Source organism: Monodelphis domestica, chromosome 4 (genome assembly GCF_027887165.1).
Source record: "Monodelphis domestica isolate mMonDom1 chromosome 4, mMonDom1.pri, whole genome shotgun sequence".
Taxonomy (NCBI): Eukaryota; Metazoa; Chordata; class Mammalia; order Didelphimorphia; family Didelphidae; genus Monodelphis; species Monodelphis domestica.
The window spans coordinates 54,135,464-54,153,545 of NC_077230.1; the positions used below are offsets into that span (position 1 = coordinate 54,135,464).

The window sequence follows — 18,082 nt, forward strand, 5'->3', positions numbered from 1 at the left end:
AGTGGTTTTGTGGCTTGAAATCTCCACCCGACATTTATTCTCTGACAGATATATAAGTATGATTTGTAGAATCATCTAGATGTTTCCTATTTTTTGTCTGTATGCTGCTTGACAGTGCTCCAAGGATCCCATGGTTAGTGCTTGTCCCTGCCAAGTGTACTACCGCTGAGTACAAGGTTGTAAAACTTCTTTCTCATTTTAGTTTCTAGTTTTGTTCAGACTTCTCAGTTGAGAATCTAGTTGTTCCCCATAAAAGGGAGAATAATTTCTGCCACCTTTCTTTTAGCTTAAATCTTTGGGCTTAAACTACAGTTCTTTTAGACAGGCAAATCCCTAATATTCCCAGTTATTGGATAAGGGAGGGTGGAAGGAGAACCTCTGTATAATTCCCTACTCTAAGGAGCTCTTATATGTTGCCAAAAGCTTTGGCTTTCTATTTGGATCCTTGTTTAATGTCTGCTTGCTTTAAGAGAATAATGCCCAATGACAGAAGGATATACAAAACAGATACTTTAGTGCACTGTTGGTAGAGCTGTGAATGATCTAGCAAATCTAAAAGACAGTTTGGAACTATGTCTCAAAAGTTGTCAAATTAAATAATTAAGCATAAACATGCTTTATCTAGATATATAACTAAAATAATATACTTCAAAGAAATAAAAAAGAGGAAAGGGATCTCTAGGAACAAAAATATTAATAGTGGTTCTTTTTGTGGTAGTCAGAAATTGGAAACTAAGGGGGTGTCCTCCCAGTGAGAAACAGACAAATAAATTATGTATATAAATTGTTATTTGACCATAAAAATTTGAAATGGAAAATTTCAGAGAAAATGTTGAAGACTTCTTTGAAACTATACAGAGTGAAGTGACCAGAAGTAGGAGAACAATTTATGCAATAACATAATAGATAAAAAACTTTGAAATGCTAATTTCTGATCAACACAACAAACTGAGTTCAAAAATATGAAGATGAAATGTGCTACTCATTTCCTGACTAAGAACTGATGAACTTAAGATGCAGAAAAAGGCATAAATGGCCAATGCGGGAATTTGTTCTATGGACTACATATCTATATATTAAAAGCTTTTCTTTTTTTTTAATTTCCTCATTGAAAAGTGGGATGGGGTTAGTGTAAAGAGATTTTTAAAAAATCTTTACAATTTTCCATTTGATTATAATTTTATATCCTTCTCTCTCTGCTCCATTCCTCTAAACTTAGTGTCTTCCCAAAATCATTCTCTAACCTCTATTTTTCCAGCCCATGCCAGTTAGCTCCAACATGAGCTAATATATCTGTGTGGGCACGCACTGTATTGATATTCCTGCTTGAAGTCTTTCTTTGGTCAAAATAACTTCCAATGCCCAGAACTGCCACTATCATTCTCTTAGGTTTAATTTCTCCTTATTCATTGGGCCATGTCCTCATTGCCGACAAACATAGCCAGGTTTCCCTTACACAAGGGGAGCACTCTACAAAAATCCAATCCTTAAAGCATACACAGATAGACTTTGTCTGTAGTCGGTCCATACGAAAAATCTTGTTAGCTAGTTTCCAGATGCCTGAGGGTTGATACAACGTGATGATGAAGACTTCTGCTTGGCTACAAAGCCAGAACAACCCATGACTCAGAAACAGCGGAGTTTGCATCCAAAAGGCATGGCCCCAGCAGCTCTGGCTCTTTCTTTGACACCCCTGAGTGCGCTGCATTTGCTTTGAGGGGCTGATACCACAGTGACTACTTATCGGTGAGCACACAGCCGGGGTTTCTTTTGCGGCTCTATTATTTCCTTGTCTTTGATAAACAAGAATTCTAAAAAAGGAGTGCTCATGAAGCCTGGTGAGTTCAGGAGATCCTAAAGTCATTTGGAGACCACCGGCAATATAGCAGTGGCTTCAGGGATCATGACGCCCTCACAATGAGAAAGGACTCTAGCTTAGAGTTCAGTAGACGTTTACACAAAGGGAGAATTTCATTTATATACTACTGACATGGGCACTGCACCCCCAGAAACTCAGGCGAACTATTATCAGGGAAACTCCCTCTCTCCCTTCCATCCTCTTGACTGAGCCTAAAAACACCCAATGACCCCTCTAGGGTCCTGAGATGACTCTCTACCTTTGATCGTCCTCTAGATTTAAGATGGACAGAAAGATGCACCTCCAGGCTACAACTAGATCCTATCAGACATCTGTTTGTTCCCTAAAACTAGGGAATCTTTATGACTCCAGGCAGATGATCACCCCACCTCGCCAGATGCCTGGGTGACTAACACTCTGTTGTGGAAAGTATAAAAACCCCAGAACTAATGTTGTCTGGGGGAACAGCCTTTCCTTTCATGCGGTCCTCCCCATCTTGCTGTTCCACCTTGCTATACTTCTGGCCATTCTCAACATTACCTCCTAAATTAATAAATCTCTTTTTGTTTTTAAGCTAAGTTTTGAAATCTTGCATTCTTGCAAAAGGTATCCTTCCCGGCACATCTGAACCCCATAACACTACAAAAGTGGGAGAGGGTAAGATTCTCAGGGCAGAAGCCAAGAGTTCTCTCCTTTAGCCCAGCTTGTCTACCCATTCCTTGACCAATTGTATTCTCCCCAGGATCTTGTGTGTGACAGGGGAGAACATATCCCTAGTTTTGAGGGGAAATGTTTTATTCTAACTATACTTATCATATTATTTTAGTAAACTCCTTTTTAAAAACACTTATGAAGGTCAATTGGTTGACTGACAATGGGAAACAAGCCCTCTGATGCTCAGGACCAGAATACCAAAATACCACAACTCTTCAGGAGAACCCACAGAACACTGAAGGGAATAATCAGTAGTCAGCTGATCCCTGGGAACCCAAACCTAAAAATGTGAATGTTCCATGGGGGAAGTATTCCTAGAAGAAATGCTATACTAGAAAAAAATAAAAACAAAAACGCTTTCCCTTGTGAGAGAGACAAATCCACAGCCTTTTGAAAATGGAAAAGCCTGGAGAAAATGCAAAGATTCTATTAGCAGCAGGGCTAGATGGGCAGAGAAGATTTGGAACCTTGGGAAAGCAACAACCCAGGAAGAGGCAGTTGGTCTGGGCTCTCTTGACTGGAGACCTCCTGAGGAGAAGGTCAATATCTGACTGGATCCTAATCCCAGGAATCTTTCTTTTCCCTGAACCTAATCACCATCCTCCCAAACCAGAGAGTAGACAGAGAATTGGAGAGAAAAGAAGTCCACCAGAGGATTTATCCCAATCTCCCTTTACCCTGAACTTGGGGACAGACAGCTGCTGTGCAGGGTCAGAAGTCAGGGTTCAACACTCTGAACCTCTCAGGAGCTCAGGCCACCAAACCTGGGTTACCTAACTTTGGAGGGAAAGAGTTTAGACAGCTGGGGATCCCTTTTTCCCTTTTCCCTTCTGATCCCAATTTACCCGATATTCAACCTTATTCTTTATCCCTGTTAGAATAAACTCATTAACAAACTCAACTGACTCAAGACTGAGGGAAGGGCAATTACAACTGCGGTGGGGGGAGAGAAGTGATCTCTCCCCCCAAGTAAAATAAGCCTGCTATTTAGAAGGAGCCAAACAGTGGGGAGTGAACAGGCAGGCTTAGTGAGGAGCCATAACGAAGGAGGATTAGAAGGGGGAAAACAACAGACTCACCCTCCTTCTACCTTTTTGTTCTGACCTTGAGGGAGGGAAGACTCCATTCTCTCCCTCTCCTCTCTCCCCACATAAAACCCCTCTCTATTACACCTTTGACCCTGCCATCCCCTCAAATTTTCTTTTCCTTTTCACAGCCAAACTCCAAAGAAAATCCTACTAACTGGTGCCTCTATCTTTTACTCACATCTCAATCTAGAATAATTTGATTTCTGACCCATTCATTCATTTTAAATTGTCTTTTCTAAAAGTACCAATTTCTACATGTAGTACCTTTTTCATCCTTTCCTACTTCTCTAAACTTTTCTATATTGTCTGCCATTCACTCCCATTTCAAGGATTCTTGGTGAACACTCACTCTTTCAGGGGACACAGTGGTTTTCATTATATGTATCTCTTCTTCTCCATCTTCTACCTGTCTCCAACTACAAGTCCCACAGGTGTCTCAATTTTAACCTATCCAAAATCAAATTCATTTATCTTTTCCCAAAATAGTTATTCTTAACAAACTACTATTTCTGTGGATGGTCCTATCTAGATGTACAACTTTTAAGCCACCCTTGACTGTTTTTTTCTCTCTCATGCCCTTCACCTCCATATTCAAGCAATTTTAAAGTATTGTTAATTATACCTACACAATTTCTTGTCACCATTCCTTTTACTCAATTCATACAGATGTAATTCTAGTTCATACTCTTAGTCTAGGCTATTGCACCAGACTGCTAATTGGTGCTCTTACTTCCAAGTTTTTTCCCTCACTAGTAGCAATGTAGCTGCCAAAATAATGTTCCTGAAGTACATGCCCAACCATGCCTCCTTGGATAAAATTCAGATGCCTCAGCCTGACATTGAAATCCCTCCACAATCTCCCTTGCCAGTTTTATTTCATTTCATTCCCCTGCACACATTCCTAGCTTTCCTTGAATCTAGTGCCTTGCCTTTATTGATTATTTCTAATTTGTCTTAGTTATAGATTAATACATAGTTACTTGCATGTTGTCTTTCCTATTAGACTGTGAGTTCCTAGAGAGTGTTAATTTTATGGTTGGACTGAATATATTTAATTGGTCACCAGGGATTTAATTACTAAATCCCAAAAATGAATTACTAAAGTCAGAATGGAATTTAAGGTAGTTTATTTTACAATATGGGGAAGATATTAAGGAAGAGAGAAAGAGAAGAAAAGGGAAACGAGAGAGAGAGAGAGAGAGAGAGAGAGAGAGAGAGAGAGAGAGAGAGAGAGAGAGAGACACAGAGACAGAGACAGAGAGACAGAGAGACAGAGAGACAGAGAGACAGAGAGACAGAGAGACAGAGAATCCAATCTTCACAAGAGCAAGAATTGTCTTTTGCCTTTGTTTGTATCTAACACTTAGATGGAGTGTGGTCATCTCTGTAATTTTGCATAGACTCTCTCCCATGCCTGGAATTCTTTCTTTCCTCACTGCAACCTCTGAGAGTCCTCTGCTTCCTTCAAACCTCAGCTCAAGTATCCCTTCTTTAAGGAAACTTTTTGACCCCACATCCCACCCTTCTTCTAATGTTCCCCTTAAATTTACCTCATATTTACCTATTTCTGTACCTTGCATATTACGCTAATAAAATGTAAGTTTCTTGAGGTTTTGCTCCTTTTCTTTAAAAATTTCATTTGCTGAGACAAATACCTTCTACATTTAGGTATTTAGTAAATTTTTTAATTGAGAAAGTATATCTGATTATACCCAGTAAACATATTTGTTCTTATTGTGATTACATATCTGATAAAATAGATCATTTGGATCTTAAACAATAAATCTTTTAAATAAAATATACTGAATTCAAATATCTCCAGGTAAAATCAGTGTCCAAGTCCCCCAAAAAAGCAGTCCACAGGAAGACTACAGCTATGAAAAGGTTCATATGGGAGTTAAAAAATAACTATCAAGAATGTTTTCTAGGGTTCCAAGATTTCCCAACTTGAGTCCTCCTGCTTACTTTATACCTTCTTTACCTGAAGACCCAGAGCTGATCCCAGATCAATTCAACTGATGCACAGAATTAATCTAAATTCTCCCCAAGACTACTCACAGACAGTGCCAAATGGTGTTAAGGGAGTATAGGAAAGTAATTCAAGTCTCCCTGGTTCCAACAGTGCCTTGGTCTACAACAAGGCACCTTAAAGATGCTACAAATTTTAAGTCATGAGTCAAGACTAGGGATCATTTTAAGGATACCTGGAGACAGTTAATGATTGATAAACAGGAATATTTTCATACTTCAAAGGCCTTATTGTCCTGGGAAATTCAAAGTCTTATCAGAATCATACAAATAAATGCCTTCATATTTTTCATCTTGGGAATTGTCCTTTATTTTTTTCCTCCCAAGAATCCTTCTTTCAGCTTCATCCCAAGATCAAATTTACAAAAAAAAAAATTGCTTCCTTGCTGCCAAAGTATAATTTTACATAATCATAATTCCTTTGAATTTCTGTTGTAAATTGTTTCCCTTCATTCCCCCACCTCTCTCTCTATCTCTCTGTCTGTCTGTCTGTCTCTCTCCCCCTTTTCCCTTCCCTCCCCCATCTCTCATAAGTTTACCTACTCTACTAATGCAGGTCAGCACTTGCTCCATAACTTAAAGTCTCAAAGAGAGTTACTATGATTACTGAGATGTTAAATTACTTTCTTAAGATCCAACAACCAATATGCATCCTACGCCAAAGATCTGAATCCAATCTTCCTTATTCAGAAGCCAGCTCTTTTTCCATATCCTTGCTGCATCTCTCAACCACTTCCAAATATGAAGAAATGAGGAAAATGATAAATGTTGGTGGGCACGTGGCAAAATTGGGACACTAATGCATTGCTGGTGGAGCTGTGAACTGATCCAACCATTCTGGAGGGCATTTTTAATTATGTCCAAAGGGCTATAAACAATGCATATCCTTTGATCCAGAAATGCCACTACTAAATTTGTATCCCAAAGAGATGAGAAAAAGGGAAAAAAGACTTACTTGTACAAAATATTTATTCATTTTTTACTATTTTTATGTTTTAAATTAATTTTTATTTTTAAATACTTTTCCATGTTTACATGATTCATATTCTTTTCCTCCCCTCTTCCCTCATCCCTCCCAGAACCCACAAGCAATTCCACTGGGTTTTACAAATGTTATCACTTGATACCTATTTCCATATTATTCATATTTTTGTATAGAGCAATCTTTTAAAGCCTTAACCTCAAATCATGTGATAAGTGATATAATGTGTTTTTCTTCTGCATTTCTACTCCCATAGTTCTTTCTCTCCATGTGGTTAGTGTCCTGGCATACAAAAATATTTATTGCTGCTCTTTTTGTGGTGGCAAAGAATTAGAAGTTTAAGGGCTGTCCATCAATTGGGGAATGGCTGAATAAATTGTGGTACATGTCGGTAATATAATAATATTATGCTGTAAGGAATGGTGAACAAGATGATTTCAGAAAGATCTGGAAAAACCTTCATGGACTGATGCAGAGTGAAATAAGCAGAACCAGGAGAGCACTGTACACAGTAACAGTAATATTGTAGAATGATCTACTAAAACAGATTTAACTACTTTCAGTAATACAAAGATCCAGGATAATCCGGAGGGACTTAGGGCAAAGAATGCTTATCACCTCCAGAAAAAAAAAATGTTGGAGTCAGAATACAGATGGAAGCATATGATTTTTCAATTGTTTATTTGGGTTTATTTTGGGGGGATGGGTTTTATAAGATTATTCAGAATATTGTCAATATAGTTAAAAGATAAATAATTTAAAAACAAATATGAAGATATATACAAATAATATTTTTACTAAAGTAATCACTGCTTGTGCTCTTGTAAATCTTGATCAATTGGAATGTCCAAGGAAGCACAATTGTTTTCCTTCAATTAACTTTTAGGAAAATGGTAAATAAGAACAAAATGGACTGCCATGAAGAACTTCTATAAGGAAGGATAGGGAAGGTATAAAAAGGAATGAAAAGTTTGGTATAGGAATTCTTAAATATGTTTTTGGGGTTCATAACAGAAATATATCTCTATCTCTGATGTCTCCAAATCATTTTTGGAAGAAATGACATTTGAAATGATGATTTCATATGGAAATAGGTCTTGATCAATGATACATGTAAAACCCAGTGGAATTGCTCATTGGCTATGGGAGGGAAGAGGGAGGAGGTGAGGGAAAGAACATGAATCAAGTAACCATGGAAAAATATTTTAAATTAAATAAATAAATGTTTTTTTAATGATGATTTTTTTGGATCTCCAAGGTCCTAAAATAGCAAAGAATAAATGAGATCCAATGCAAGGTAGTTACTGAGGAAAGAAAGTGGACATATACATTTAAGAAAATCTTTTAACAGTAAAAGTTAAAACAAACATTAAATTAATTAAAATTAAAATTAATTCTTAGAAAAGAAAAAGAATTAAACAAGCGCCTTACAAATATTATTTTAATTGTTTCATTTGGTCTTTATAATAATCCTTAGGGGTTAGGGGCTAATTTTATCCCAAATTTACAGTTAAGAAAACTGAGGCATGCTATGGGAGAGGGAAAGGCGGGGGGTGGGGGGGGGAAGAGGAGGAAAAGAAAATGATCTTTGTTTCCAGTGAATAATGTATGAAAACGACCAAATAAAATAATGTTTAAAAAAAAAAGAAAACTGAGGTAGACATAGTTTAAATATCTTGTATAGAGCATCCCAACTAGTGTCTGGGGCCAAATTTGAACTTATATCCTGATTCCAGCCTGCACAGTGATCTGCCTGGCTAGAATAAATAAGGAAATTTAATTAATCAGAACATTGATTTCCCCGAACATTTCAATTAATGGAGACCTTGTGGTATTTCTATGCTTCATCCATGTACATATTTGAATAGCACAGAATACCTTCCCAATGACTTTCCTATTCCATGTATCAGAAACCTATTTTTTTTTAAATACCATTTCAGTGCAATTGTGGGGCAGAGGAAGTTATTGCTTTGACCACCAGAGGCAATAGTAGTTGGAGTGTTGCTAACACTAAGGGTAGCACATGGCCCATCCTCTAATAGACTATTATTCACCTCTCTGACTTTTAAAGGCATCTTGCAAGGCAATCTGGAATGCTTTGCACACTTTCCAAATACAATGAATGTTTCCTCTCTTTCCACTCTACCCAGCTGGTGCTGGATAACAATTCTCTATGTTCCTTTCAAACCATGCCTCCCACTGTGTCATTTGATGAGCTAGAGATAGGCTGAAATTATCCAGCTGTGATGTAAAAAGTAATTGAGGATTGTCCCTGGGCCAGTGCATTTCCCCCTTTGAGACTCTCCTGATTGAAGTTGTGTTACAAATATGTTAGAGTATAAACATGATTTCCTCTTTCCCTTTGACACTCAGAGCGGCTTACACATTCAAAGAAAGTAAAGCATTGATGATTTCAGACTGATGACTGCCGAAACATAGAGGGTGCAATCTTGTAACCAACTCTGCCCCTCCCAAATCCCCCCCACGGGAAACTGATAAGACTTGTGTAATTTAAGCCCTTGTGCATCAAGTTTATATCTTAAAAAACATTTCTTCGCATTCAGGCAACATGATCATTTGGTTAATGTAGTAGGAAATAGTGTTTCAAAAAACTAAGGCTCATATACATGGGTGAATAGTAATAAGATCTTTCATTTATATATTCTATAGCTTTGCGAAGTACTTTACATATCTCATTTGAATTATACAACTACTCTATGAGGCTATTATTAGATTCATTTTGATATGAAAAAATGGAAAAACAGGAAGGTTAAGTGACTTGCTCATTGTCATACAACTAGTAGGTATCTGAAGTGAGATTTGAACTCAGTTCTTTCTGACTCTAATATGTATTCTATCTACTGAACCACCTAGTTGCTCATTATCTCTGTTCCTCCTCCTCTTTAGTGTAAGTATTTTATAGCTAGCCTAGTATATAGTTGGAAAGGACAGTCACATATTTGGTGTGAAGATACATCCCATCAAATATATATTATATACATAGTGAATCATTTTAGGACAATATTCTTATTCATAAGATCAGAGATTCAGAGCTAGAGGGGCCTTAGTCATTAACCCCTTCATTTTGCAAATGAGGAAAGTAAAGATTTAAGATGGCCAAAATCACATGGGTTACTAATGTAAGAATTTAAAATTAGGTTTTTATACTAATCTGAGAATTGAGAATTCTAAGGTAATATTGTGGTCGTAAATTTAAAATATCGTGGCTTGAGTCAAAATGACTTTTAGTAGCATTTATTTACAGAGGTGGAAAGAGTGAAAGTAGAGAAATGTAAGAAGAGGGTATAGAAAATGTCTAGCCTATCACACTAAATGTAGCTCCCATGTCTGACTCAGCCCTACCAGGGCTTGTTAACCCTCTGCCAGGGTTCCACCTACACAGCCTCCTCCAGAAAAGGAAGGTCTCTCCAGAACTATTCTATCCAGAAGCCAGGAAAGGAAGGCCAGCTACTTACTCACCCAAGATGAAGTCCAAAGGAGAAGATCCAAGAGCAGTCCTTTAAGAAGCAGTCCAAGTGCCAAAGTCAAGGTCCAAGCTGAAGGTTAAGTCCAAAACCAACACCAAAAGCCAAGTCATCAGGAGAAGCTCCAAGCCAAAGATTCAAACCGAAGGTTCCCTGGACAGGAAGTTCAGGACTTTTTACAGTCCTTTTTCCACATCACTTTCTGTCCCTTCCTCTCTTCACAGGGGCCAGTCACTGCTTCCAAATTGCCTAGCACTCCCCAGAGAGGGAAGTGTGTGTGGGATCTACCTCTCATCCTCTGAAGGTATAAACTCTTATCAAAGGATTCACAAGTTTCTGACTGATTGAGTTAAAAGGGTGGTGCTAAGTAAGTGATTTGTGAATTTTCTTACTTGTTGGCTAATGAAGTGTTAAGTAGGGGTTTCTTGACTGATTAACTCAAAATAGACAGAGAATAAAGAATTCCCATTCACACTAATAAGTAATAGACACTGGATTTCATTAGTCTCTAAGCTCAACCAACTCTGAAATACTTCCCTCCTTTATAGATAAAGGTAGATAAAATTCCCATTAAGTGGCAGATTGCTTTTTTTGTGGGGGGAAGATATTAACATTTAGGCATTAACACCTTAAAAGTATTAACACCTTAAAGGAATAACACCTTAAAAATGAAACTCAGCAATTAGCATAGTGTCTTGCTCACTGAAGAAATATTTGTTGACTTGTATTAAATTAAAAGGAATTGAATATTGTCCTAGGAGGATAATACATGAAGTGTTATCAGCATTGAAAGCAAAAGTACTTAAGATTATCAACTTTGAATTCCATCCCTGAAAGGCAGATGGAGAAGATTTTGGTTTAAGGAGTCCATGACTGAAAGTGAGTTAAAATCAGTAAAGGAAATTATGTTATACAGTTTCTGCATTCATGACTAGTGGTTACAAACATTGCTATCTAACTGTGGGCACTTGTGCTCTATCCAGCTTTTCCTGAGCCTATTTTTAGGTTTAAAATGGACTGTGGCTGCACTCCTCTAGACTTCATCAAGCCTCCACCACCTCCTCATCCAGTAGGGCCACTTTTAGCCTTCAGACTCACTTTTCAATAACCCTTTCAAGATTAAATCAGCTCTGGAGTTCATACCTCGACAGTACTCTATGCAGGTGGGTAGGGGGTGGAAGAAAAGAAAGAGTCCTGTTTGCTGGAGCTGGAAAGCCAAGAGCTCCTTCCAGAATTTGCATTTAAGGAGGCTTTCTTCCTTTCCCAGTTACCTCTCCCCTCAGTTTTTAGCTTCCTTTGCTATCCCGCCTTTCCTCATTTAGATTGTAAGCTCCTGCAGGGCAGGGACTGTCTTTCCCCTTTGTTTACCCAGTGTTGAGTAAAGTGCCTGGCAAATAGTAAACACTTACTAAAGGTTTATCGATTGTTCCATATGTTTGGTGAATGTAGGGCAACAACATAGAGGACTTTACTAATGGCTCTGAGTAGCAAGAAATGGATGTCCACCTACTAGCACAGTGCATTGCCTCTTACACATAAACACATAATGAGATTCACTTTTTTCAGGGATTTCATCTTTTAAATGCAATTGACCCACTGGGGAAGTTAATACTCATTCGTATCATAATGCAAAACACTTTATTATGTAATAATTAGATTAATACCTAGACGAGTTAGATAAGGACAAATCAACTCTAAGTTAAGTGAGGAGAAAAATTTTAGGTACGGATTGTGGGTGTGAGTAGAGTGAAAGTGAGATGGCAGAAGGAAAATATCAGGTCTTTGGGGAAAAGTGGAAATAATGAATATACAGTTCTTTCTTGATTTTAAAGTTTATATAAATGTCTACTAATATAGTAATAGTTTACATTATTAATATGTTTGAGACTTATTAGCAAAGCATGATCAATTTGATGAGTTTAAGGAGATGAGAACATTGTATGGGATAATAGGTCCAGTGTTCTAGATTGAGTCAATACAACCCTTTACAAAGCTGAGATTTCCTCATGAAATGTGAATCTTCAATTACTCAGGCTTTCATTAATTAAGAGATGTGCTCAAGTAATCTTGAAAGACATAAATATATTCTCATCCTCCAAAGTAAACAAAAATCAGTGTCTTCACACATACTTAATCACTCAGAACTTTTCAGCTATCCTGGAACTTAGAGTCATCTACACATAATCTAAATCTCAAACAACAACTCTTTCACCCTTTAGCAAGCTTCCAGCTTCAGCTCGTGTGTCACCTATTGAAAGCAACTCTCCTATTCTCTTCCCTGATGCCCAACACCTTATCATCCAAGATTATCCATCTAGGTACTCATTTGTCTTGCATATACACAGGTATACATGTGTGTCTGTGTGTTATACATACATACACATATATGTTATCTTCCCAAATTGAATGCAATCTCCTTAAGTGCAGAAGCTCTCATTTTTGCCTTTGTTGTCCCCCAGGCTTAGCTAAGTGCCAGGTATATAATATGCACTTAATAAATGCTTGTTTATTGATTATTTGATTTACTGAGTCTATGGATTTGTCTAGCCAGGGAATTTTCAGAATATATCCCCTAGAAATGGTGAGGATAGACTGCAATTAAATTTATTATCTTGGACATCCTTGCGCAAAGAGGGAATGGGCATAATTAAAGGACTGCAAAAGGTTAAATATAACAGAGTACTTCCTCATAATAAGAGCTGTTAAATTTTGAAATAGGCTGCTAGAAGAGATTGCATAATGTCCTTCCTAAAAGTCTTTTTAAAAAATAGTGTAGACATATATATTAAGATGAATTGGTCTAGCACCTATCTAGAGGTTAGAAGTCCTCTCAAGGTCTCTTCAGACTTATAAATCCTGTGTGCTCATAATAGATTGAAGGTATGAATATTTCATAGACACCTTAAGAAATATACCATAAGAACCTGAACCTTATAATCAGGGAAACTGTAGCCGACAAAGTGTTTTGAAGCCTTCAGTTACTTTGAGGAATAAAACCACTTCCTTTCTGTACAGGATTCCCTCATTCTTTTGAGTGCCTTGGTCTGAAGGTACTCAACCTTCATATTGCCCAGGTTTTCCCATTATGGTTTGCCTTTCCATTTGGTGAGAGGGGAAGAAGCGAATAAACTATTTATTAAGCCCTACTATGTGTCAGTCATTTTGCTAAAATTTTTTACAAATATTATCCCATTTATCAAGTTGGATTTGATATAACTTATTTTCCCAGATCCTTGTTTTATGTACTCTTAGAATGGCTTTCACCGTTCTCTATATATCTTTTATCTACCTAATCATTATTTATATTTTGTTTCCCCAATTAGTATGGTGGTTAGCACTTAGTAAATGCTTTAAAAAATGCTTGCTGACTGACTGACCAATCCCTATTCCCATTCCTACCATCTTCCATCAAAACTTACCCCAATACTAGAGCAAAGAAAATACATAATAGCTGAACCTTCAGAATTATATTCTTTAAGAGTCTTTATAAATATCTTAACCCAGTCAAGAAGGGCAAGTACTTTGTAACACCTTAAAGAACTTTATACTGATGCTATGAATTATAATAGATAATAATATAGTAATGTCAGGTGGAATACTTGGCACCTTTGAGCAGGAACCACATAGCTGTCTATTTGTTTTGATGCATAGGTGAAAAGTAGTACTACTTTCTATACTATACTTTTCTAATACTCTTAGTATTACCATTTTTAATACATTTAAGTTTTGTGGAAACTATCATAGTTGTCAAATACTATTGGGCATTGCAGAATTTGTCATTATAAGAGTTCAGAAAAACTCCTGATTTAAAATTTCCCGTTTTACTCCCAAGTCATGTAAGGTGAGTCGAGTGTTTGCTCTAACAAGGTGAAACACTGAATAAAGTAAGTGCTGCCTTGCCGCTTAATGAACTGCATTTGATTAGCTAATTAACCTCATAGTGCACTTTGCAAAAACAACAAAAAATCTTATTTAGTGCTGCAGAGAATTACAGTGAGAGACAAAGGGAGCCTCTGGCTATATGCTATAGAGAGATACCAATTACCAATCTAGGAATTATTTCAAAATCAGTTATGTGCATTAAATCATCTTCCGGTTGGTACAAAAGTAAAAAATCAATATTAAAATAGAAGGGGGGGTGGAGATAGGAGGGAATAAGTAGAACTCCCAGAGGATGTCCCTTCCAGGGACCTATAGGATCACCGCCCTTCCTTCCCAGGCTTCCATACAGCCTCCACAGCCAGTGCACATGCGCATTCCACTGTTCCTTGAAAAGTCCCTCCCTCTTCCTAAAGGGGCAGGGCCTCACGTGCCAGCTTCTGTGATCCAGTGCCCGTTGAGTCCAGAGGCAGGGAGAAGAGCAAAACGGTAGTGACGTCACTGGACCAGCGCCTTAGCGCGCCCTGCCGGGGCTAGCTTCCCGAATAGAGCTGATAAAAAGGGGCAAAAGGAGCTGGGGAGGCTGAGAAGAAGGTGGTGAAGGAATTAGGCCTCTATCAGGTCACCTCTCTTCTCAAGACCTCACAGTCATGCCGCTCCCAGCCGCTCTCCAGACCCGCCTGGCCAAGCGAGGGCTCCTCAAACTGGTGGAACCTGAGCCAGAGGAAGAAATTATTGCCGAGAACTATGACGACGATCCCGTGGACTACGAGGCCACTCGCCTCGAAGGCCTTCCTCCCAACTGGTACAAAGTCTTCGACCCGGTGTGCGGCCTTCCCTACTACTGGAACGTGGAGACCGACCTCGTGTCCTGGCTCAATCCCCACGATCCCAGCTCGGTCATCACCAAGGCGGCTAAGAAACTCAAGAGCAACTTGGAGCCGGAAGACAAGATGGACTGCGGCCACGAGAAGCCTGACCGAGGCTACGAGAGGCCCGAGCGTGGCTATGAGAAGCTGGACCGTGGCTACGACAAGCCGACTGACCGAGGAGGAGGCTATGACAAGGCCGACCACAGGTATGAGAAGGCTGAGCGGGGCTATGAGAAGCTGGAGCGGGAGGAAGCCAAAGAGAGACGCTACCATCGCCGGGAGGAGCTGGCCCCCTACCCTAAGAGCAAGAAGGCCAGCCGCAAGGATGAAGAATTGGATCCCATGGACCCCAGCACCTATTCGGATGCTCCCCGGGGCACCTGGTCAACAGGGCTCCCCAAGAAGAACGAAGCAAAGACTGGCGCAGACACCACAGCAGCTGGACCCCTGTTCCAACAGCGACCATACCCTTCCCCGGGAGCAGTCCTCCGGGCCAACGCGGAGGCTTCCAGGGCCAAGCAGCAGGATTGAGCCAGCAGGCCAACATTAACTTCCTTGGGATCCACCATCTTTGTGTTCGTAATAAATAAAACTTTTGGAGGGAGGGACAGAAGAAGGGTGCTGGGAGGTGGGGTAGAGAGAGATGTTAAAAAAAAAAAAAGACTTCCAACTGCAGTTATAGCAGCACCAGCCTGATCTGTTTAAAGGGATAATAATACTTCCACCAAAATGAGAGGTGGGACAAAATACTATTATCGATTTTTTTTTTAGACAAGTTAAGTGGATATAAACTATTCCGTGCTGGAGGTAACACAATTTTCATAGCTTTCAAGGGTGACTTTAAAAATATTACAGAAGGGAATCCTAATCTTTAAAAATGAAAGGAATTATAGACATCACGTTTCGGTTTCATAGCAAAGGACTTCTTGGACCAAAACTCCTGGAGAGAAGCAACACATTTCTTTAACGCAGAAGAGAAAAACCCATCACAAACTCAAACTTTGCCCTTTTTTATTGTTATGTCCCTTTTCTGCAATATATACTGGCTTAGAAGTACTTGTGAACAAATGCATGTGGCCCATATTTTTAATTTTTGAGAAAACCTGAATGAAACAAAAACCAAATAGTATTTTGTAATCTGGTTCTAAGATTGAACCCAATCTTTGTAAACTCAAAAGTTATGGGTCAGATTATTTGCTTTATAGTTATTTTAAAAGCACCATATTTGAGTAGGGTTTTTATTTTCCAAAGAACTTTCATTCAGTGGTCCCTCTAGTTGTCAGTGCTCTCTTTTCACATAATCAAATATTATTGTAAACTTATCCTGTTTTCCTTTTGAATCACCCAGTAGAATTTAAGGTTCTTGAGGGCAGGAACTATTTTTTCTGTATATTCTCAGTTTCTAACCTAGTGCCTTAAACTTAGACATATAATAAATGTTTGTTGAATGTAATATAGTCTAATTACTTCAATTTACAGATTATTAAACTAGCTATGGTGGGGAGAGAGACGACAAAAGAATAACTTACACCATTATGACAAGGTATTTAAAAACAAATGAAATTACCCAGTGAAATACTTTCTCATCTTGACAAACATTTATGAACATCATTGTATTCATTGTGTATTGATGAAAATATGAAAAGAGAACAGGCTTAAAAAGTTTTCTGTAGTAGTGATAGTCACATTATTGGTTGAAAGAGATAAAGAATCCTGCTGATCTACTTATTTACAAAAAAAGAGAAAAAATCACTTATGTAGTTCAATAGAAAAAATAGATTTTTATGGGCACTATTATAATGGTTTTTCATCCATGTTAATATAGGATTCAATGATAGGTAATGGAAATATGTTTGTTTTGAGCATCATGGCAGAATATCCACATAAAGCAAGGCATAAGCCATGATAGACTACTTGAAAAATGTACTACGGTATCATGGAATGTTATGCACGATATCCAAATGCATGAGGGTTATTCCCTATAGACAAAAGGATTTTCACATGATCAAGTATGCAGATGGCATTAAGATTACAATATGGCTCACAACCCTGCAAGGCCTCAGTAATTTTATGGTGCCACAAAAGAGATTGTCCTAGACATTGACACAGGAAAAATAAGCATTTTAAAAGAGGGGTTGGGGAAGAGGGAACAAAAGTTAATAGGAGTTAATAGGAGATGAGAAATAAGAGACTTGGGAGAGTGGGTGTGAGTGATAAACTGAGTCCATAATGAAGAGTAATAATTACTCTCAGGGTTAGAGCTGTGACAGAATCAAAAAACAATGGGAGGATGGAACTGGACTCGAAGTAGAATAGGAATTCTCACCCGAGGAAAGAGAAAAGGTTGTCACTAAAGAACATTCCAATGTGGTAGAAAATATATGGCTAGCAAGAAAAGGGAATTTCTTGGGAGGTGTGAAGTCATGGATATCATTTGGGAGGTGTTTGCATATAAGAGAACCATATTCTCAGAAATTGTACTTCCAGAATTACGTCCCACTCCAGAGAAAGAATGACATGATCTTTCCTATACCAGGGTACGGATAATTCATGCCAGGAGTAGGACTGGGTCTTGTACCTTGGCTTTCATATGACCAAGTTTCATAAATTGATGTATCTTGGGCAAGACAACAGAAATAGGGAGAATGGAATATGGTGTAATGACAATAATGGAAATAGTAAAGGGAAGCAAAGTTGATATGCAAGAAGCTTTACCTTCCTGAGTAATCCAATTGAGAATAAGTAAATTGGTCATTACTCCAAAAATAAACTTCAAAGTACACAAGAAGGGAAGAATAAGGACAAAGCAAAGAAAAACCTGGGAAAGTACACAACAAAAGAATATTGCTCCACTGCATCAAAGGAGGAGAGGATCAGAAAAGGGAAATAAATGAATAAATAGCCAAAAACAAAGAAACATAAATAGAAATTAGGTAAATTCAAAGAACTTCAGATATAATAGATAAAGGGAAGAGAATACCTGGGACAATAAACTAACAGCAAAATAGTATAAATTAAATGAATCATTGACAGGATACTTAAACAAAACTTTAAAAAGGAAAAGAATAAAAAATAGAGGAAAATACAGACCAACAATCATGCCTTTAAATAAGAAATTAAGGAATTTGTCTAATAAAATAAGAGTGGAAGAAAAGATATGGGTCTCCCCAGTGTAA

The 18,082-nt window shown here is 38.1% G+C and overlaps 1 protein-coding gene across 1 annotated transcript; it reads left to right on the forward strand.

The window, feature by feature from the left end:
* Positions 1-14,433: 14,433 nt before the first annotated feature.
* LOC100013919 (polyglutamine-binding protein 1-like) lies at positions 14,434-16,359 on the forward strand. Its single transcript, XM_016433439.2, has one exon. The coding sequence runs from the start codon at positions 14,685-14,687 to the stop codon at positions 15,435-15,437; it is 753 nt and encodes a 250-aa protein (XP_016288925.1). The 5' UTR covers positions 14,434-14,684; the 3' UTR covers positions 15,438-16,359.
* The last annotated feature ends 1,723 nt before the right edge of the window (positions 16,360-18,082 follow it).

What these genes read in the sequence shown, in the direction of transcription:
- LOC100013919 (XM_016433439.2), top strand. Translation starts at nt 14,685, where the DNA reads ATGCCGCTCCCAGCCGCTCTCCAGACCCGCCTGGCCAAGCGAGGGCTC.